Consider the following 22,473-nt stretch of genomic DNA (forward strand, 5'->3'; position numbering starts at 1 on the left):
CTTTGTTGCGTGATTTCTACAACACCTACGTTGTGTAAACATGGCCCTAATTTGCACAAAAGGCTGCATTTTAGCACCAAAATTACAGCCGTTTGGGGGGAAAAAAAGACGGTTGGGTGAACATAGCCTTTCTGTGTTTTCAGATCACTCCTAGATGTCAATGTGATTATCAGAAGTACAATGTGACTGTGGCTGTGGGGTCTGTGGCTGTGCCGCCAGCTACTATGTGCCATTTATAATAGTGGTGTCTGTGAATCTCTCAGGGACCTAAAGGACTGTTTCACTTCAGCAACAGTTTTCAATCTGTTTAAAAGAGCTGGAAAATAACACAATATACTGAAAAGACAAAAAGTGGCCTAAATCTTCCCCTAAACGTGACCAACGCAATAGTATCATAAATACAAAAAGACTATGAACTTTTAACTTATTGTGCATGTAAGTGTATGCTATTAATACTAACTCAGTTACTGCTGTCCCTCACGCTGGGACCATACATTACACTGACAATACACTGCAGGTATACAGAACATAATAAAGGATTCAGAATATTGATCCCCCAGCAAACAGCTTAGTGAAAGGCTATAGGAATTCAGGATGACTAAGTCTCCACATTTATCTTCCATAGCCACACAGCCTGATGCATTAGGTTTTCTATCCAGGTTAAATAATTACCACAATCACCAGTTTCTGTAATATGTACAGGCCTATCCCGGCTCCCAGTGCAGAAACTTTACACTGATGTTTTCTCTATTATAGAAATGTCATAAGTATTTTCAGAAATTTATATAGATTTGTAATTTACTTCTATTTAAATTACTATTCCATAGTTATCAGCTGCTGTATGCCCTGCAGGAAGTAGTGTATTCTTTTCAGTCTGACACATTGCTCTCTGCTGCCACCTCTGTCCATGACAGGAACTGTCCAAAGCAGCAGCAGCGAATCCCATAGAAAACCTCTCCTGTTCTGGACAGTTCCTGTCTCAGACAGAGATGTTAGCAGAGAGCACTGTGTCATATTGGAAAGAAAATACCATTTCCTGCAGGACATACAGCAACTGATAACTATGGGAAGACTTGAGATTTTTAACTAGAAGTAAATTACAAATCTATATAATTTTCTGAAACCAGTTGATCTGAAAGAAAAATATTTTTGCTGTAGTACCCCTTTAAGGGGCTATAACAGTATGTAAGCATTACACTTGGGCACAGCTATTTGCATGATTGTGCAAAATTATATCTGTAGGGCACATTGTTATAATATACCTGTATAGTTCCATTAGGCATGGTACTATTAAGTAGTTATCGATGACCATTTTACTTATGGCCCTATTCCACGGGCCGTCATAGAGGAGCAAACGATCGCTCTCAGCGCTCGTTTGCTCCTCGTTCCCCGCTCACTGCCGCCGCTATTCAGCGCGGCTGCAGCGAGTGGGTGAGTGCGGGAGGGGCGACGGGGAGCTGCCCGGGTGATCGCTGATCGTCCGGGCAGCCCATAGGATACAGCAGCGTCTGCTGCCAATGCTCCTATTCAACGGAGTGACGGCAGCAGATAGTTGCTGTATCAGTCGCGACTGATGAACGATGTTGGCTGATCGTTGCACTCTATTCCACGGGACGTTTATCGTCCGTAGCAGCCGATATCGGCTAAATACGGCCGATATTTGTTCCGTGGAATAGGGCCTAGGCAGCGAAATTAAATGGACTGAATTAAGTGAAGTCTATGAGGGAGCTTTATCAAACCATAGCAACCAATGGGATTCCACCTTTCATGTTTAATAACTGTTCCCCATGGAGTGTATCTTATAGGGTGGAACATATAAGCAAATACAATTTGACAACTGTGCACCTGTGTTTCAAATATTGGGCAAAAGCTACCCAAAAGTCGAGTCTGATTATAAGGGGTAGACGTTAGATGTGACGAGGAGCATTATCTGGTTGGAGAATCTCATTATCACACCAGCCAAGGAACAAACATAAAACCATTATTGTCAAAGAAAATGAGATCTTACAGCATCTGATGAAATCTTTGTTCTAGAGGTTTTATAATAAGGAAGAGGATAAGATAAGTGCATCTAACAGATTTTCTTTTCTTTGATGGAGTCTCGTGGATCTTCTTGCTTGTTCTTTTTAAATTATCTCTTTTAACCGCATGACAAATCAGGTTTATGCAACAATATACATAAAAACGGAAGCAAAGAGACACTTGGAAGATCTTATAGTAAAAACTAGCAGGGCACGAGCATGCCCTATTTTCCCAGTTTGCTTTTCGTTGGGAAAAATTTTGTGTGCAAATTCTGACTTTTAGGGGGAGATTTCTCAAACATGCTGTAAAGTGAAACTGTCTCAGTTGCCCCTAGCAACCAATCAGATTCCATTTTTCATTCTTCACAGACTCTTTGGAAAATGAAAGGTGGAATCTGATTGGTTGCTAGGGGCAACTGAGCCAGTTTCATTTTACACCATGTTTGATAAATCTCTCCCTTAGAGTCCATAGCTTTAGGAGAAGGCGATGCTTGTTTACGTATATTAACTGTATTCAACTATTTTATATATCACTTTCTACATAGGCAAGGCACATGAACAAACAACCCCTAGCCTCAACAAAAGCAAAGTATGCCTGTAGAATTAGTATGACGTCTTACTGTTGTATTGAAAATCTTTGATCTAGTTCTATTGCATGAATGCAAAACACTCTTGGGGCCTATTCCACGGGAGCGATAATCGGCCGAATCGGCCCCATTCGCCGATTATCGCTCGGTGGAATAGAGAAAACGATCAGCCGATGATCGTGTCATCGGCTGATCGTTTATTTAGGGCCAGACCTAAAATCATTGGTCCCCCACGCACATCGCTCTGGTGGAATAGCGGTGTGCGGCGGGCGACAAACGATTTGAGAAGCAGCAGCATACATTACCTGGCAGCACTTCTCCTCCACTCCGTCTTCCTCCCCGAGTCTCGCAGCGCAGCATCAGCAGCTCCGGTGCGGCCTGACTGAGCAGTCAGACCGCTCAGCCAATCACAGGCCAGGACCGCTGCGGCCAGTGATTGGCTGAGTGGTCTGACAGCTCAGCCAGGCCGCTCCGGAGCTGCTGATGCTCGGGGAGGAAGACGGAGCGAGGAGCAGTCCTGACAGATAATGTATGGTGCAAGGGCTGCAAGGACATCGTTAACAATGTCCCTGCAAACCCTCGCTCAACGATCATCGGGCCGTGGAATAGGTCCTGGCCGCTCGTTTACATAGTTGATCGGGCCCCCATCGGCCCGTGAAATAGGACCCTCAGGCTATGTTCACACAATGATTTTTAATGTATATTTTTTGATACTTAAAACCACTGCAGTTATTGTGAGTATCAAATAACATATGTTGTTTAACATACTTTTGCATTGTCATTACAATGACAGCCGTTTCATTTCATTTGACGGTCCATTTCAATTCATTTAAAAGACGGTGAAAAAAAATCAATGTATGAAAAACATAAAATATTGGTTGCTGTTTGCTCAACAAAAGCTGTCAATTAATGACATGGACACTAATTTGATTGCCTCTGCAGGGGCTGTTATTTTATACATTGTGTGGGCCAACGGACGTTGTTTCTATAGACTTAAATGGAAATCACTGAAGACTGAAAACGTCTGTTATTTTAAATAAAAATAACAGCCGTTATTTTACAGCATGTGAACATAGCCTAAGAGTAAAAAGGGGTTGCCCAGGGACATACCATTTTTTACAGGCTGGCAGCACATTTATAATTAAAAAATTAGTTATATTTACCTACCTTGCTCTTCTTGATCTACCTTGGGTCCACACTGGTTTTTGCTTCTTAATGATTCTGAGACAAATCATCTTATCAGGAACTGTCCACTCAGCCGATCACTGGCTGCTGCAGTGTTTCAACTTACTCTCTGATTGGCTGTGCAGGCAGTTTCTGCAAAGAAGACTTGTCTCAGAACAAGGAAGAAGCAGTGACAAGTAGGGACAGGAAGGTGGTGGAACAGCAACTGTGGGGTCAGTCGAAGGTGAGTCTCACTTATTTTCGATTTACTGTGCGCCCAGCCATATTTAAACATTTGTACATACCCAGACAACCCCTTGAAAGAGTAAGGGTCCCTTTATACAGGCAGATTATAATGACCAATGAATTAACTAGATACAGACTGTTTTGTGCTCATAAAAAGGACCAGTTATGCAGCCCAACTATGAACATCCCGCTTGACTCTTTGTGTGACTATTCACACCTACTATACATAACTCGGTTTACATATAAAAGGGGGTCATCCTGTGCTGCTCTTCCTCCCTTTTGGCGGTCTTGGGTGATGTGTTCCGAGATGAGAGGGGGGCGGGAAAATGTTACATGTTATGGCAGCATTGGGGGCTATTGGATATTGTGTACAACATGCTCCTGTCTCCTTCTTGTATGAGAGTGTTGGAGAGCAAAACAGGTAGGACCTCTGTGCTCTCCAGATACCTCTTTAATATGCAATTACCCGATGAACGAGGGATTGTGGGCTGATTTCTGGGTATTAAAATGGTGCATTAACTGGCACCCACATGACATTGTACAGATCTACTTCACTAGTTCTCTCCTTTTAAAAAAAAATCTTTGTTTCATTGAATATAAAATAATCAAACACTTGAATTTAAAATACAGTACTGGGTTGTAGTAATAGTAATGTAATACATCAGAAAGAAGAGAACATGGCTTTATAATGGGGAAAGTAAAGTATGGTAAACATGGCTTTACAAGAAAAAGTAAAATGAAGAGATACTGTTAACCCTTTAAGGACATGGCCCATTTTCGTTTTTACGTTTTCGGTTTTTCCTCCTTGTGTTTAAAAGGTCATAGCACTTGCATTTTTCCACCTAGAAACCCCCATGACCCCTTATTTTTTGCGTCACTAATTGTACTTTGCAATTACAGGCTGAATTTTTGCATAAAGTACACTGCGAAACCAGAAAAAAATTCGAAGTGTGGTGAAATTGAAAAAAAAAACGCATTTCTTTTATTTGGGGGAAATGTGTTTTTACGCCATTCACCCTGGGGTAAAACTGACTTGTTATGCATGTTCCTCAAGTCGTTACGATTAAAACGATATATAACATGTATAACTTATATTGTATCTGATGGCCTGTAAAAAATTCAAACCGTTGTTAACCAATATACGTTCCTTAAAATCGCTCCATTCCCAGGCTTATAGCGCTTTTATCCTTTGGTCTATGGGGCTGTGCGAGGTGTCATTTTTTGCGCCATGATTTGATCTTTCTATCGGTACCTTGATTGCCCATATACGTCTTTTTGATCGCTTTTTATTACATTTTTTCTGGATTTGATGCGACCAAAAATGCGCAATTTTGCACTTTGGGATTTTTTTGCGCTGACGCCGTTTACCGTACGAGATCAGGAATGTGATTAATTAATAGTTCGGGCGATTACGCACGCGGCGATAGCAAACATGTTTATTTATTTATTTATTTATTTGTTTACTTTTATTTAAAACCTGGGAAAAGGGGGGTGATTCAGACTTTTATTAGGGGAGGGGGCTTTTTACTATTAACAACACTTTTTTTTTTTTTTTTTACACTTATACTAGAAGCCCCCCTGGGGGACATCTAGTATATACACTTGGATTTCTCATTGAGATCTCTGCAGCATAGATATGCTGCAGAGATCCATGAGATCGGCACTCGTTTGCTTTCGGCTGCTGCAGCCGGAAGTAAACGAGTGCCGAGCCGAGGACGGCGCCATCTTGGACGCGTCCCCGGCCGGCATCAGTAACGGAGATCGCTCCTCCGGGACAAGGTCCCGGAGGAGCGATCTCCCCCACTAGACACCAGGGAAACGTTGCCTCCGGTAATCGGAGGCAGCTGTCAACTTTGACAGCTGCCTCCGATTAGCTAATTAGCGGGCACGGCGATCAGACCGTGCCCGCTAATAGCGGCGGTCCCGGGCTACACGTGGCACCTGGGATCGCGGCACTTCAAAGCGGGGCCGCCGCGCGGCCCCGCTTTGAAGTGCAAGTGAGGACATAGGACGTACCGGTACGTCCTATGTCCTTAAGAGGTTAAATATAATAGAGTTCTTTGGATTAAATAAAGTATCAGTACAATTAATAGGGGTCAAGTCATAGTTTAAGATATGGTGTGTACTGTATTTCTGTTTTAGTAGGTACAATGGAGAATGGTATACTGGAGAATTTTTCTGCAATCCTCTTCATGACCCAAAAAGATGAGTGTAGCAAGTAATAAACAAACCAATAAAAAGGGTATATATTTTTTCTTTTATAGATAGAACCAGACAGAGTCAAACCTTATTTAGACACTGACATAGTAATATGCTGCAACCACCTCCCACCTCTCTCTTTCTACCTGCACACAGACTATATGATTCTACCCTGCAAAGTGCCTTCTGTCTCTTTTCCTCTCCCTCTTCAGCTTGTGTGAGCTGTCCTCCTGGGTTTTATTCCCCCTGTCTAATGCCTGTACTGATATGCACCCACTACACACTGTTATCTCTAATACTGAGAGAGAAGAAAGTCTGACAGACTTCGACCGACGTATCTTTTTCTGAGTAGCAGATGGTAGGCATTTCCAATTAAAACTATTTAGAATGATGTCACAAAGCTTTAAAATGAACATACTTCCTTTTTACATTGTTTAGACTCATAGCCCAGCGGACCTGTTCCTATAATAATCTACCCTTAAATAGCGTGGCATGTTTTGATGACATATCTATTTTAAATGAATTCATTGCTTGAGAGGCATGTGCCTCTGTGTACATAAGAATACATCTAATCATACACTTTCTAGATCTCTGAGCCTATTATTAGTTTTGGATGTTTGGAATTGGCTTATATCTGAAGTAGTGCAAACATTTCAAGACCTCACAAAAAATAAACTTACTTGATTTGAGTAGAGCTGCGAGCGCTCCAACAGACGCCCTAAAGATAATAAGAGGAGAAAAGAAAGTCAGTTTTGTCAATATTTCCCATTAGTGCTCGAAGCCTCTTCACCTGTCTCAGCACTTCCATACAGGCGATGTGTGTGACCTGGAATAGACACTTAAAAAGATCACAGACGGTAAGCACATTCTCCTTCAACATAAACATTTCACAAATTAAAAGTAATGCAGCAGGTTCCATGCTTTTTAGAATAAATATATATATATATACAGTGTATATATATGCATAAACACAACCTAATGGAATATGCACAATATCTTTTTTTGTCTACATTCCCACAATGTAAAAATAAGGGCAAATAACAGACGTTGTTTTGCAACATGAGCCCTTGTTAATAATCATGAATATAGATGAGCGAACCTGGAGCATGCTCGAGCCGATCCGAACCCAAACTTTCGGCATTTGATTAGCGGTGGCTGCTAAAGTTGGATAAAGCCCTAAGGCTATGTGGAAAACATGGATATAGTCATTGGCTGTATCCATGTTTTCCAGACAACCTTAGAGCTTTATCCAAGTTCAGCAGCCCCAGCTAATCAAATGCCGAACGCTCGGGTTCGGATCGACTCGAACCCGAACCCGGTTCGCTTATCTCTAATCATGAACATTAACCCCTAGACGACCCAGGACGTAGAGTCACGTCATGGAAGTCTGTCACCAGACAACCCTGGATGTAACTCTACGTCCTGGGTGTTTTTTTGGCTATGAAGCGCGCTCCGCTTCATAGCAGGTGGGACCTCACCGGTGATGACACGCTGCACGGCCGCGGCGTTTAAGTGTAAGTGACAGAGGGAGTCCCCTTTCACTTACTGGTCGGGACCCCCGCAGTGTGACTGCGGGGGTCCCGATCGTTAAAACGGACCGCCGGAGGTCTCTCACCTGCCTCTGTGCGGTCCGATCGGCGCTCTGTTCTCTGAGCCTGCACAGGCAGGCTCAATGAGCAGATCGCCGATAACACTGATCAATGCTATGCCTATGGCATAGCAATGGTCAGTGTAGAAATCCAAGTAGTGAATGTAAAAGTCCCCCAAAGGGACTTCAAATGTGTAAAAAAAAAAGTTAAAAACACCAATACACTACCCCAAAACCCCTCCCCCAATAAAAGTTTAAATCACCCCCCTTTCCCATTATATAAATAAAACATATAAAAATAAATTAATAAATAAACATATAATATACCGTAGCGTGCGTAATTGTCCGATCTATTAAAGTATAACAAGCGTCATTGCAAACGGATAATGGCGTAGACGAAAAGGGGGAAAAAAGTGCGCGGATTACCGATTTTATGTTACATTATATATATATATATTAAAAAAATTCATAAAAAGTGATCAAAACATCCGATCTTCACAAATATGGTATTAATAAAAACTAGAGATCATGGCGGAAAAAATGACGCCCCATACAGACCCATAGGTGAAAAAATAAAACCGTTATAAGTGTCACAATAGGCCCATTATATTATTAACTAATTGCCCCAAAAAAAGGATTTCATAAAAAAATATATAACATTAGAGAATCTGTGTAACCTGCATATGGTTGTGTTCAGGCTGACCTATAGAATAATGGTATCATGTCGCTTTTACCATATAGTGCATTACGTAGACACAGGAACCCCCCAAACGTTACCATATTGCATTCTTTTTTACGATTTCACCTATTTATATCTTCATAAATAATATATTTGGGATTCTGTCATACATGTTATGGTAAAATGAAAGATGCCATTACAAAGTACAACTAATCCTGTAACAAACAAGCACTTACATGGCTTGTAGATAGAAAACTGAAAGTGCTAGAGCTCTTAGAAGGGGGGGGGGGGGGAACAAAAGCGCAATGATCAAAATTTGTGCTGTCCACTGGGTCATGTTGGGCCTGGTCCTCAAAGGGTTAATACCAGCCATTGTTTTGCAACAACAGACGTTATTTGCCCTAAAAATACAGAACCAAACATAATCTATAGAAAAAAAAATGCTAATTTTTCTAATCTCATAAAACTCGTCCAGAATAACCTTGCAAATAAGTACTGTATTTTCCGACATATAAGACGACTAGGCATATAAGACGAACCACAACTTTTTCAGTTAAAATATAGAGTTTTGGATATACTTGCCGTATAAGACTACCCCCTCCTCCAACGCACACCAAATAAAAAAAAAAAAAAAAAAAAAACATCAAACAGCAGCGAGATCTGAGAGGCAGAGAAGGAGTAATACTGGTAGGATACAAGGAGCGGGCAAAACAGGTGAAAGTAGTGTGTCTTTCTGGGCACAGCGCCACTTTATCTCTCTTTTCCATACCTCGGACACCTGCAGTTTACTCTGCCTTTCATAAGGTTGCTGCATGCAGTGGGGATGCGGCTGTTTTTTAGCTGCCCCCACCATATGCGGCAACCGCAGATTCTCCAGTTCGATTCTGAAGTTTTTTAGCACCTGTCCTATAAGACAGTATCTTTTCATACATCTAACCTTTTGGTGTAAATATATCAAATAAACCAAATAGGGGAAAATAATAATTGTATAATAATGTAAATACAGTGGTGCCTTTGTTTACAAGCATAATTGGTTCCGAGCATAATCCAAGTCCACTCTTATACCAAAGCAAATTTCCCCATAAGAAATCATAGAAGTGCAAACAATTGGTTCCACACCCCAAAAATAATGATTTATCATTCTGAATAACATGTAAAACAGATGAAACATTCAGAAACAGCAGAATATGTGATATTATAAGTTACAGAAATAGAGAGGATGGGAAACACAAGGGCGGACAGAGACTGCAGGGAGCATGAAGGAATGAGCAGGGCAGATGTAGGACATACATGCAGCACTCTCTGTCCGGAGAGAGGGGTTACAGCTATGGAGAGATTACCTCCACAGTCCTGTCCCCTGATGTAAGCCCCAGCCTGAAGTGGATCTGCTATGGAAGGTGAGGGAGACTTCCTGGTCAGAGTACAGGGCTGTAGACTCCACTATGCAGACCGTGCCCCTCCTCCTCTAGCGCTCCCACCCAGTACAAGGAGCTCTTAAACCAAAGCAATGCTCTTAAACCAAGTCACAATTTTGAAAAACTGTGAGCTCTTAAACCAAAACGCTCTTAAACCAAGTTACTCTTAAACCAAGGTACCACTGTATTATGTAAAAAGAGGCCCAAAATAAAATGCCCAACAGCCAACAGATTACTAATAATACGCTCTTTTCACATCACATTTGGGAGATCCAGTTTTCAGCAATTGCTGTCAATGCAGGGTGTGCGTCTATGGTCACTCCAAAGAACCACAGTGCATAGCTTTCCAAACTTAAGCCATCACTATTTTCACATTCCCTTTTATACACTACTCAGACTGTATCAAATTTCACTCTGTGCATATTACAGTTGTCCCAGTAGTAGTCTCTATCAGATTACATTCTTGGCAAATTGCCCTGGTCCCATCTTTTTTTTTTTTTTTTTTTGCTTACACCATATCTGCTTGCTCAACACTGACACAGTAGGCAACTTAGGCTATACGCAGTCACTCTGCTCCCTTCCTTCAGTGTCACCAGTAGTTCAGCATCAAGCTTTGGCCCACAATGGCTCTCAGCACCGGTCCCTGTAAACTGACAGAAAGCTAGAATTTTCACTGCTGATTGAAAACATTAGACCAGTAGTGTCAAGCATATTGCAAAACTACAATTCCCATCATGCCTGGACAGCCAAAGCCAGATATCATGGGAATTGTTGGGTTGCAATAGGTGGAGGGCTGCAGTTTGACACCTGTGCATTAGACCCAGGGGCGTAGAGAGGGGAAGCAGGTGGCAGCTGCCCCTGGTGCATAGACAAGAGGGGTTCCAGCACAGAGAGAGCAGTGAGAGAAGGGATCCCAGGGGTTGGGACAGTCTGGAAACAGTCAAGCCCTTTCTGCCAGTGTGGGGAGGAAGGGGAGGATTTTCAGCTGATCACCTAAGCTCCTTTCCATGCTGTATTGTCTCCCTGTAATAAACCTGTCAATCAGGGCAAAACAGCAGGCAGGAGACTATAAAGTTATTAAGTTACTGTAGATGTTAAAGGACCTTGTCATGTGACTATGATGTCATTGCAGGTCCTGTACACTTTGCACTATACAGCCTTAAGAAACAAGTTATAGATATATGGAAACGAGACAGGAAGGACAATCAGGGATGCCCAGTCTGGGGTGGGGAGGGGGGCACAAAGTAACCAGTCTGGGGTGGGGCACAGTTTGGGAAGGGGAAGGGGCAGGGGTGTATAAGGTGACCCATCTGGGGTTGAGAGGAGGCAGGGGTGTACAAGGTGACCAGTCTTGGATAGGGAGGGGGGCAGGGGTGTACAAAGTGACCAGTCTTGGATGGGGAGGGTGGCAGGGGTGTACAAGGCTACCAGTCTTAGATAGGGAGGGGGGCAGGGGTGTACAAAGTGACCAGTCTTGGATGAGGAGGGTGGCAGTGGTGTACAAGGTGACCAGTCTTGGATGAGGAGAGGCAGGGGTGTAAAGGGTAATTCCACTAGGGTGGGGAGAGATACATAAGAGAATTTGGTAAACAGCCCGGGGCTTATGGTAATGTTAGGGCCCTATTCCACCGGACGATTATCGTTTGCATAATCGTTAACGATTAACGATCTCAAACGACCGCTATTGCGAAAGACCTGAAAACGTTCGGTCATTTCCATGGAACGATAATCGTTACTTATGATCGTAATTGCGATAGTTTCTCTTCGCTATTTATTCGCTATTGCGTTCGTATCTATTGCGAACGACCGAACGATGTCTTATTCAATGCGAACGATTTGCGAACGAGCAACGATAAAAATAGGTCCAGGTCTTATAAAGCGATCAACGATTTCTCGTTCGGTCGTTAATCGTTAACTGCATTTCAACCGAACGATTATCGTTCAGATTCGAACGATTTAGCGATAATCTGAACGATAATCGTTCGGTGGAATAGGGCCCTTAATCCACCCCTGGTGACCAGTGCACCTTCATACCCAGCAGCCACCACTTTAATCAGCTGTTCTCCTCACTGATGGCCGCTGCAGAGCAGAAACCTTTGCTTCTCTCAAAACATAATGAAAAAAACTAAACAATTAACACATATGCATGTGTGTTATAATAGCTGTATCATCCATAGTTGCTGCTATGGGGACCAGAGGTTAAAGGGTTACTCCGGAGAATGCATATATGAAAAAGAAAAAATAAATTGAGGGGGGGGAATATATATATATATATATATATATACATACATACACACACACACACACACACACAAACACACACACACACACAGTGGTACCTTGGTTTAAAAGTAACTTGGATTGAGAGCATTTTGCAAGAAGAGCTCACAGTTTTTCAAAATTGCAACTTGGTGGAGAGCATTGTTTTGGTTTAAGAGCTGTACCGGGTGGGAGGGCGAGTAGGGAGGGGCATGGGCTGCATAGCCGGGTCTACAGCACTGTACTCTGACTCAGGAAGTCTTCCTCACCTTCCAAATTATAGCAGATGCACTTCAGGCTGGGGCTTGCATCAGGGGACAGAACTGTGGAGGTAATTCTAGCCTGTTGTATTACGCTACTGCATTATGGAGATCTGCAGCTCCATCATGTATTTACAAACTGCTACTGTTTTTTCAGGTTTAAACCCTTACTATACATTATACCCCACATGCTTATTGCTATACTGTACAGAGACTTAAAATATCACATATTCTGCTGTTTTTAAATGTTTGTTTCATTTGTTTTACATGTTAGATACCAGGAGTAAGGGGCAACATGGCCCCCCCTCTGCCCCAGGCCTGGAGAACCTAGCTACACCTATGATTAGACCTACTCCTAAAGTATGCAAGTTTCACTTACTTTATAGTCAAACATTTTTTTTATTTCAGCAAACCAAATATTTTATTGTCAAATATCAGAAACAACATAAAAACTGCAGATACCCAAGGAATAATAATACAACATAAAAATGGGATACATGCAAACCTGAAGCCTAATTTATGACATACTGTATATACCAAACAACATCACTTTTAAAGGGGTAGTGCGGCGCTAAACAATTATTCACTAAATAACACACATTACAAAGTTATACAACTTTGTAATGTATGTTATGTCAGCGAATGGCCCCTTCCCTGTGTCCCCCCCCCCCCCCCACACACACACACACACGCTAGACCCAGAAGTGCAATGCTCTATACTCACCTAATTCGTGTCGATCCCCGTCCGCCATCTTATGACAATGATGTCATCTTCGGGAGGCCGGCCGGACCGCACCACCCCTCCTTCATGCAGGCCCCCCCTCTGCGGCGTCATCATCTGCTCAGCCGCGACTGGCTGAGCACAGTTATGCTGATGACGCGGCAGAGGGGGGCCTGCATGAGGGACGGTCGGAGCGGTTGGGGCCGGCCTCCCGAAGATGACATCATTGTCACAAGATGGCGGACGGGGATCGACACGAATTAGGTGAGTATAGAGCACTACACTTCTGGGTCTAGCGTGTGTGTGTGTGGGGGGGGGTGGGGGGACACAGGGAAGGGGGCCATTCACTAACATAACATACATTGCAAAGTTGAAAAACTTTGTAATGTGTGTTATTTAGTGAATAATTGTTTAGCGCCACACTACCCCTTTAACCATTACCATTGTGAGACATATTTTCATAAGCACAATTTATTTTTAGGTTCCAGGTTCTAGGACTCTTCATTAAACAAAAAGTAGAAAAAAAAACCTATGAAATACATGCCATATAGCACATAGAGAAACACCCAGTAGCACAGAGGCTAAATGTTAGTATATCTTGCCAGCTTTCAACTCTCTAAGACGTCAGGAACAGATGTGGAAACATATCAATTTTTAAAGCTAATCCAATATACACTGAGCTAGATAAAATAAAATGTCGGAGAAAACCGAATTAAAGCAGATGAGTGATAAGCACCATGATATAGGCATGGCATAATAAAAAGCGCTAGGCCTGATCTCATTTATTTGTACAATTCTGCATCTTCCTTCTCGAGGTCATGTTTCCATGGTTTCTGCAAAAAACACAGACCTCAGTACCTAAAGAGACAAGGTCTGGCGTTAACTGCTTCAGTGCTGCAGGTACCTGCGCACAGGAGTGCTGATTGTTATGAAGGCATTCAGACGGCCAGGCCTGGTGCCAGAGTGGACAGCCCTGGAGGTTATTATAAGCCACCGTCATGAGACGACCCTTGGAATTAGCAGAGCGCAGCTCCTCCACACAAAGCACTTAATTTAATTAAACTTCAATCTCTCGGAGAGCAGGTCTACATGTGGAATCCTGACATGCTGCCAGCTGCTGCATCTGATCAGAGCCGAGCACTACTGACAATATGCTACTGCCAGACATCTATATACTTTACACATTTTCTGCAAGCTCCATTTGCTCTGTTGAAGTTCTGTACTTTTATTGCACAATAGTTATTAACAAGTTACACCGCTACTACACATATGTTCACCCAGGGAGAGGGAGGATGGTGTTGTAAGAGGAAAAAGGGGAATCCTACTTTACTGGTTTTAAGCCAAAGCAAGGAGAAAAAGCGTGAGGGTCAATGCGCACACCGTTTTGTACAGAGCCATATGGTGTGCGTAGAAGTGTGTAGGGCTTTACTGTACCTTTTCATAGAGACATACAGATGTTTTGTTTTTTCCCTGAGGGATTCCATACAAATAGCTCTGTACATATGAGACTTGTGAGAACACTGTATGACAATGTCACATACAGCTCCATTTGCCGCTGCACAGCATCTGTACTGAGTGCATATGCCCTTAGGCCGGGTCTAACATGGTGTTTGAGTGGTAGATAGATTTCTTTTTAAAAACTATGGACCAGATTTATCAAAAGGTGTAAAATGTGGACTGGTAGACTACCCACAGCAACCAATCACAGCTCAGCTCAGCTTTCATTTTACCCAGGCTAAAAGCTGAGCTGTGATTGGTTGCTGTGGGGAGTTTAAACCATTCTATATTTTATACCTCTTGATAAATCTCCCTTTATGACTTTAGAGTTTGACTGATGTCTTTACTTATCTTTGTCCCTCTAGGCTCCTATTAGACAAATCAATTTTTAAAGATCAACGATAAACAATTGCAAACCTGAAATCGTTCACCATATTACACAGAACGATAGTCGTTAGTCACAATAGTTAAAGCGATTGTTACTTCTATAGTTTACTCCATCTGACCCCAGCAAAAGAAGGAACGATTTGGAATTACACGGAACAATTAGTGAATAAACGCGGAACTACAGCGAACGATTAGCGAGCGATTAACAATGATTTTAGGGTCAGATGTAAATCAATGATCAACGGCACACAAATGATTTTTTTGATTGTTGCCTGCAATTACACAGGACGAGTATCAATTAAATTTGAACGATATAACGATTTTCTGCACGATAAAAGTCCTGTGTAACAGTGTTTAGTTACCATATGCATGATGGTTACGATTTATTCCAAGTGGCACAGTTTCAATATTGCTAAAAGGGGTTTCCAGGTTTACAACATTAATGACCTATACACAGAATTAGCTGTCAATGTCTGATTGGTGGGATGGCAACACCAGGAACCCCCAATAATCAGTTACTTTAATAGGGAACTATCAGCATGTTAGACGAATCTAACCTGCTGATAGCCCCCTATTGCACACGGGAACAGAGGAGGAAGGTATGTCTCTTACCTCCCTCCCCACCGCTGTTCTTGTACTGTTAGCAGTGTAATCCTTGGTATGGAGCACCGTTAGGAGCACTGCCCTGCCCACAGAGTGTGAGCCAGCCAGCACCTTCTAATTATAATTAATGACGCACACGGGCTTGTGCGATGGGGGTGGGGCAGTGTTCATAACAGTGCTACGGACCAAGGATTACACTGCTAACAGCACGGGAACGGCGCTGAGTAGGAAGGTAAGAGACATGCCTTCCTCCTCAGCACCCTGTGTGCAGTACGTTGTCTAACCTGCTGATTGTTCCCCTTTAATGCTACTGAACACAAAGTAAAGAGAATTCAATGATAAACTCTCTTACTATGCCGCTGTTTCCAGGTTTATACAGTCAGGCCTACTTCCCCAGCTTGGCCACATGTAGGACCTTAATTTCCAAGGCCCACTGTAGCATCCATCTTCCCATTAGAACTAGAGATTCCACCTCAGCTCCCTACCTACAGTGCCCCAAAGGTTCTGTCTTTCTACCATCCTCTACAGGTTACTAATACCACTCTAACCCAATAGACTCCAAAGAGCTAGCGTCTTGCAGGCTGACAATGCAAGTATCTTATACCACTCACTGTAAAACACCATTTCTACAGTGAGTTCCTTTCTAGCCCCAAGATAGTAAAATGTGTCACCTCTGCCTGTCCAACCAGTACTGCTGTTCCTCCTATGTGCCCCCACTCATTGCACAAGCAACTCTCCTGATCACCTCCATACATGCATGCACCATAACTCATGGCCTTCAGTACACTGGCATTCAGCAGCAGCGTAGCTACCATACAGGCAGGGCAGGCAGTTGCTATGGAGCAACTGGGGGGAGGGGGCCCAATGCACAGGGAAGATAAGAGCCTCCAGTATCCTTTTACTTAACCCCATATGTACTGCTGTGTGTAAGTGACCAAGTGACATGCTGCAACACAAAAAAGGGTTAATAAGCTCACAAGACAATTAGCTCTCTGCCTCACCCTCACCTCTGCAGGAGCACAGAGAACAGAGGTCAAAGGTTATCAGTGCAGGAGTAGTGAAGGAGAGAGCTAATTGTCTTTAGCTCATTAAAGGAGAAGTCCAGCGAAAATAATTAAAGTATTGTATTGCCGCCCAAAAGTTATACAAATCCCCAATATACACTTATTATGGGAAATGCTTATAAAGTGCTTTTTTCCCTGCACTTACTACTGCATCAAGGCTTCACTTTCTGGATAACATGGTGATGTCACTTCCTGGATAAAATGGTGATGTCACGACCCGACTCCCAGAGCTGTGCGGGCTGTGGCTGCTGATTATGATGGCAGAGGGATGCTTAGTGTCCCTCCAGTGCCCTGTGTCCCCCTCAGTGTCCCCCTGCCATCATCCTCTCCAGCAGCCACAGCCCGCACAGCTTTGGGAGTCGGGTCGTGACATCACCATTTTATTAAGGAAGTTAAGCCTTGATACAGTAGTAAGTGCAGAGGAAAAAAGCACTTTATGTGCATTTCCTGTAATAAGTGTATATTGGGGATTTGTATAACTTTTCGGGGGCAATACAATACTTTCATAAAAAAATTTGCTGGACTTCTCCTTTAACCCTTTTTTTGTGTTGCAGCATGTAAGAGAACACTGGGTCACTTACACACTGCAGTACATGAGGGGTTAAGCAAAAGGTAGTCTGCTCTTGCACCTAGTATGTAACCATGAGGCTCCTAATAGGCGGTTATAATTAAGTACAATGGATAGACAGAACAAGCAGTTTTTTCTATGGAGCCCCATGAATCCTAGCTACGCCCCTGGCATTCAGCCAACACCAAAGCCCATGTCTATCACTTTCATAGCAGCCATGATGTGGACACACAACTGCGACTGTATTACGCTGTATTGTGTGAAACCGGACGCTATAAATAAGTGCAGAACTACCCATCATGCTTATAATTATATCCTTGACTCTGCTAAACTGTTCCCAATAAAAAGCCCATGATGTAACTGAAATACATAGCAATCCAGATATTGGCGGCAATGAGACTAAAACAGTATCTCTTTTCATACCTTTCCTATTTTCCTCTTTATCCCCTATTCCGAAGATCTGGTCCATTCCCAGCTTTGTTTACAGCGCTGACATGTCTATCATTCCAAACATTACAATGCTGAACGGTGACTGAGAAACATTGGAACGCTTATCAGGTCCTGGACAATGTTTTATATTAATAGAAAGTTTGTGCAGCCAACCAAAAATGTATTTAACTTTTCTCTCTTTGCGGTCTTCTCATTTGTCAAGGAGACTCACTGCAGGCCTGGTATAATGTCAGCCACAGCAGAAAAATGCTGCATGCTTGGCTTATCTATATATAGCCTGCCATAGAAAAATAAACAAAAATTCTGAAAAAAATAACTCGCCATACAGAATGAACACGCTTTTTACATTCAAGGCACTTTGCTAAGTCTTTGTTTAAGTGCATGCAAGTAAGAAATACCTAGAAAAGATACAAACTTTAACTCCTTGTATTATCCCCTCCACGTGCAGAGATTTCTAGAAGTGCTGCCTTTTGGCACATCCATAAGTGCGCTGGTTTTATCAGCTCACTTCCTCCTTATCAAGCCATTTGTCAGCACACAAGTCAACACTGCTCGCCTTTGTCAGTATGGTCGCCAATAAGAGGGATGGAGAAAGTACCAGTACTCATCATCGCAGAGACAAGGCTATCACATAAACACACTATATCAACACAAAGGTGAAAAGCTGAATCCCATGAGGAAGATTCATAGGGCATTACTGTGCCGTGTTAATAATAATAATGCTCAAAACAAAGATTTATCCTGGTGGAGATCACGTCTAGGCCAAGAGTGTGCTATCCAGGAGGTTCTCGTAACAAAATCATTAGGGAAACATATTAACCCCCTCAGTATTGCGTCTATTTTGGCCTAACTTTACTGTGTTTTGTGGGGTGAGTTGTATTTTTCAAGACATCATTTTAAAGGGGTACTCCAGCGGGGGGGGGGGGACTTTTTCGCTGGGACCGTCCAGTCACCTCCCCAGGTCCAGCAGCGGGTCCCACATCGCGGCGCTCCGGTGCCCGGTTCCCGGACGCTTCCTGGTGTCTGACACGGGCCCGAGACGTGACGTCTCAGGTCCGCTCAGCCAGTCAGTGACAGAGGCGGGATCCATTTCAAGTCCGCTCAGATCCTGCCTCCTTCACTGACTGGCTGAGCGGACCTGAGACGTCACGTCACACGCCCGCGTCAGACACCAGGAAGCGGCCAGGAACCGGGCAACGGAGCGCCGCGATGCGGGACCCGCCGCTAGAACCGGGGAGGTGAGTGGACGTCTTTTCCCTCAGCCACCTCGTCCCGGTCCCAGCGAAAAAGTGCGCCCCCGCTGGAGTACCCCTATTTAGGGGGGAGGAGGTCTCTTTCTATTTTTTTTTCTTTCGCTTAATTTTGCACTGTTCACTGTGCAGTAGAAGTATATGTTATTTTTATTGTATGGGTGCAGAAAATAGGAGCAAAAGATAGCTGACGTAGACATACAAGAGCACCAAACGCGAAAAAACACGTTTTCCATACACAGCAAAGTCTGGGGAGGCCATGGTATATGCAAAACATGCATCCAGTTTAGTCGGTCCTGACCTTTCATGTCTACTTATTTTGTATTCTGCTCTTATCATTTGCATGTTTGGCCTTTATTGGGCATACACACTTCATTCCCTTATTTTTGTGGGTTCTTGTATACAAGTGCATAACTTCTTTATTCATAAGAAAGGAGAATTGATCCAGCATTTTTCATTAAGACTTCTGCTTTGCTTTATTTAGAATTTCAGTTAAAACAGGACAATTAACACCATTGTGCTACACACCAATTAGTATCTGATGACGTGTTTCGGACGCATGCGCCCTTGCTCACAGGCCTGTTGTGTTGCACAATGGTGTGAGTTGTCCTGTTTTTACTGAAATAAAGCGAAGCAGAAGTTTTTTCTGAAAAATGCTGGATCAATTCTCCTTTCTTATGGATGTTCAAGCTCATTACCAAAGGTGCATCTGTGCAAACAAGTAAAGCTGTGGGTGAGCTGATACTTTTGAACTCTATAACTTCTTTATACAGCTTTTATTTTCCTTTTTTATGTATGCAAATACTTGTTTGACACATGTAGAAGAAGGTATTTTTATCTTGTATTAATAAAGTATTGAATTTGTCCATTATGTGCTTTTCCTTGCATTTTAAATGCTGGCATCAGCACTAGACATTACCTATTGGGGCAATCCTAAATATATATATATATATATATATATATATATATATATATATATATATATATATAATTTTTTTTTTTTACACATTTTATAAGTCCACTTAGGGAACTTATATATGCAATACTCAGATTGCATATTCTTATCAATGCTATGCCATTGCATTGAATTGATCAGTATCAGTACTATCGCTGATTCGACAGGATGGAGGTGAGTGTTTTACCCCTTCCTGTCAGTGTCAGTGTAAGTAAGCCATGCTGCAGGAGTCCCAATCAGTGACAGGTGCTTATCCTGTCTCTGACTTCCTTCAAATGCTGGGATCGCTATGCAATGTGGTGTTTAAGGGGTTAATGACAGGCAGCTGTGTGGCCATGGTTGCCTGTCATTACCTCCTGCTCCGGGGACACTAATGTGTGCAGGGTTGATCGCATTGAAACTTTCCCGCAAACATTACAACTTCTTAACAGTCAGGAACCTTTATATACATTTCTACTGTACGGGGCATCGGCGGTAGGAACATATATAGCTGTATTGCTGATGTGAATGGGTTTATCACTCATGTAATGCTTTTCTACAGTCAATATACCAATATATTATTGCATATTGTGTAAAACTAACAAGCAATATTATTGGCAAGCCTGGGTGCATATTTTAGGTCCTCAACTTCCACAGCAAACTGCAATTGAGTATGTGGGACACCAATGGGTTACAGAGGAACCCCAATCTACTTAGATGCCACTGTCACTATTGCAGCCAGCTGTTGGAGCTGAGCTGTACACAATAACTGCTGTTGATGATGTGGGTGTATTAAGGTATTTGTATTACACCTAAAATTATTTAGTGGAAGACCTGTTTTTCTCTCTTTTTTTTTTTTCTTTCTTTTTCTTAGGGAGAAATTATGGGGGTTCTTCAGGACTATAGTAATAAGGTTTATAAAAAATGTACTTGGTAGTTGCAATTTATCATACATCCCAATAGGATTCCATCATTATGGATACTCTCTACTTAAGCAAACAAAGGAATTCTTTATAAAGAGTTTATATTCTTCATAAATATGGCATCTAGCCTGAATGCCATATTTTTCAATGTATTAAAGGCAAAACTACATTGACAAGTCCTTCCTAATTTATAACAAAGTTAAGTACTTTCTGTGCTATTCTGAATAAACTTCACTGTATCCGTTCCAGATAAACACTTAAGACAAAATAAGATACCTACTTGATTGAATGTGCGTGCCTCCTGGTATACGGGGTGATGATTTTAAAAAGTAGCTCCATGGCACCATTTATGCCCAACATCTCTCCAACCGAAACTGCAAAATATAACAAATTCATAAATACATAAAAGTGCATCAAAATCTGCTGATATTTACAAAGTCTGACCTTTGTCTGGAAAGCCGCTATATCTGACAAAAGGTACATTACATTCCCTAAGGTAGCACATATCATTGAATGGAGAATGTCTATAAATCTCTTTTTTTTTTTTTTTTTCACAGTAAAAATTTTTGAACACTAATCAAAATAGGATAGGATTTATATGTGCGGTAAGCTTGTTTTGAAAAGACATTCATCATAGATGCATCTCGAGTGTGCTTGTCTTCTAGCATTTGACTTATAAACATCACTTTTTTATATTATACTGGATCATTAGGGGACGGGATGTTCCCTGAGAATGTTACTTTCCTAGAAATGAATAGGTCACTTGTTCCTAACAATGCATGGCCAAAATGTAACTTAAGAAGAAAACTCTAGTTGTTTAAAATGGTATTGTCATGTAAACTAACATAGGAAAATTTGTAGGGCTAGTCAAGTTAAATATTTCTCATATACATTCATTTAGCGAACATGCCTCCTTCCCCTGATATGCTGCTCTTTTCCTCCCATTTTAGACAGTTCATTGACAGTTCAACCACTACTCCGCTCTAAAAGCAGTGGTCTGGCTGGTGTATATATAGCTATAGTATACCTATATATATTTAGGCTATGCTCACACTACGTAAAACTACGGCCGTAGTTCTCACCGCAGAACTACGGTCGTAGTTTTGAGGAGTTGAACATAGCCTTATGTGCAATGGAATCCCGGCCGGAGCGTACACACATCTTATGCGCTCCGGCCGGGATCCCATGCAGCGCCGGAAAAAACTGACAGGTCAGTTTTCTGCGGCCGAAATTTAGTGAATTCCGGCCGCAGAAAGACCTGTCAGTTCACAGAAAGACCTGTCAGTTCGGCTCCGGCCGCTTGCTTCACTGTGGGCTATGGGAAGCTCTGATGCGGGCGTACGCTGATGTGCCCGCATCAGAGCTCTTCCCGGGCCGGGGTCACGGAACAGCTGGTCTGTTACGTAGTGTGAACATAGCCTTATACTGTAAAGTCTACGAACCTTTTAAATAATAGTTCATTTTCTAAAGACACATTCCCTTTAAAAGAGATTTCTGTCCACAACAAAAAATCCAGGGGAATGTAACAAAGAATGTATACTTACCTTTCTCCATGCTCCCACAGAACCGCTCTCTCTCAGATCCCCACCTCTAGCTCCTGCAACGTCACAACCTAGACTGAGGAATGCCCACACAGCCAGTCATAAGCGGGGCACCAC

The 22,473-nt window shown here is 42.5% G+C and overlaps 1 protein-coding gene across 5 annotated transcripts in view; it reads right to left on the reverse strand.

Annotated features, from left to right (window-relative positions):
* The window catches only part of AGBL1 (AGBL carboxypeptidase 1), a 449,865-nt gene that overhangs the window by 380,138 nt on the left and 47,254 nt on the right, over positions 1-22,473 (reverse strand). For 4 of the 5 annotated variants that reach the window (XM_069956680.1, XM_069956679.1, XM_069956678.1 and 1 more), the window contains 2 exons: positions 21,096-21,189; positions 6,898-6,935 (listed from right to left, as the gene is read on the reverse strand). In XM_069956680.1, coding sequence (XP_069812781.1) covers positions 6,898-6,935; positions 21,096-21,189 — 132 coding nt within the window. Of the gene's footprint in view, positions 1-6,897; positions 6,936-16,297; positions 16,384-21,095; positions 21,190-22,473 lie in introns of those variants that run through there. The other variant, XM_069956682.1, reaches the window with a different exon arrangement.

This window comes from Dendropsophus ebraccatus, chromosome 1 (assembly GCF_027789765.1).
Source record: "Dendropsophus ebraccatus isolate aDenEbr1 chromosome 1, aDenEbr1.pat, whole genome shotgun sequence".
Taxonomy (NCBI): domain Eukaryota; kingdom Metazoa; phylum Chordata; class Amphibia; order Anura; family Hylidae; genus Dendropsophus; species Dendropsophus ebraccatus.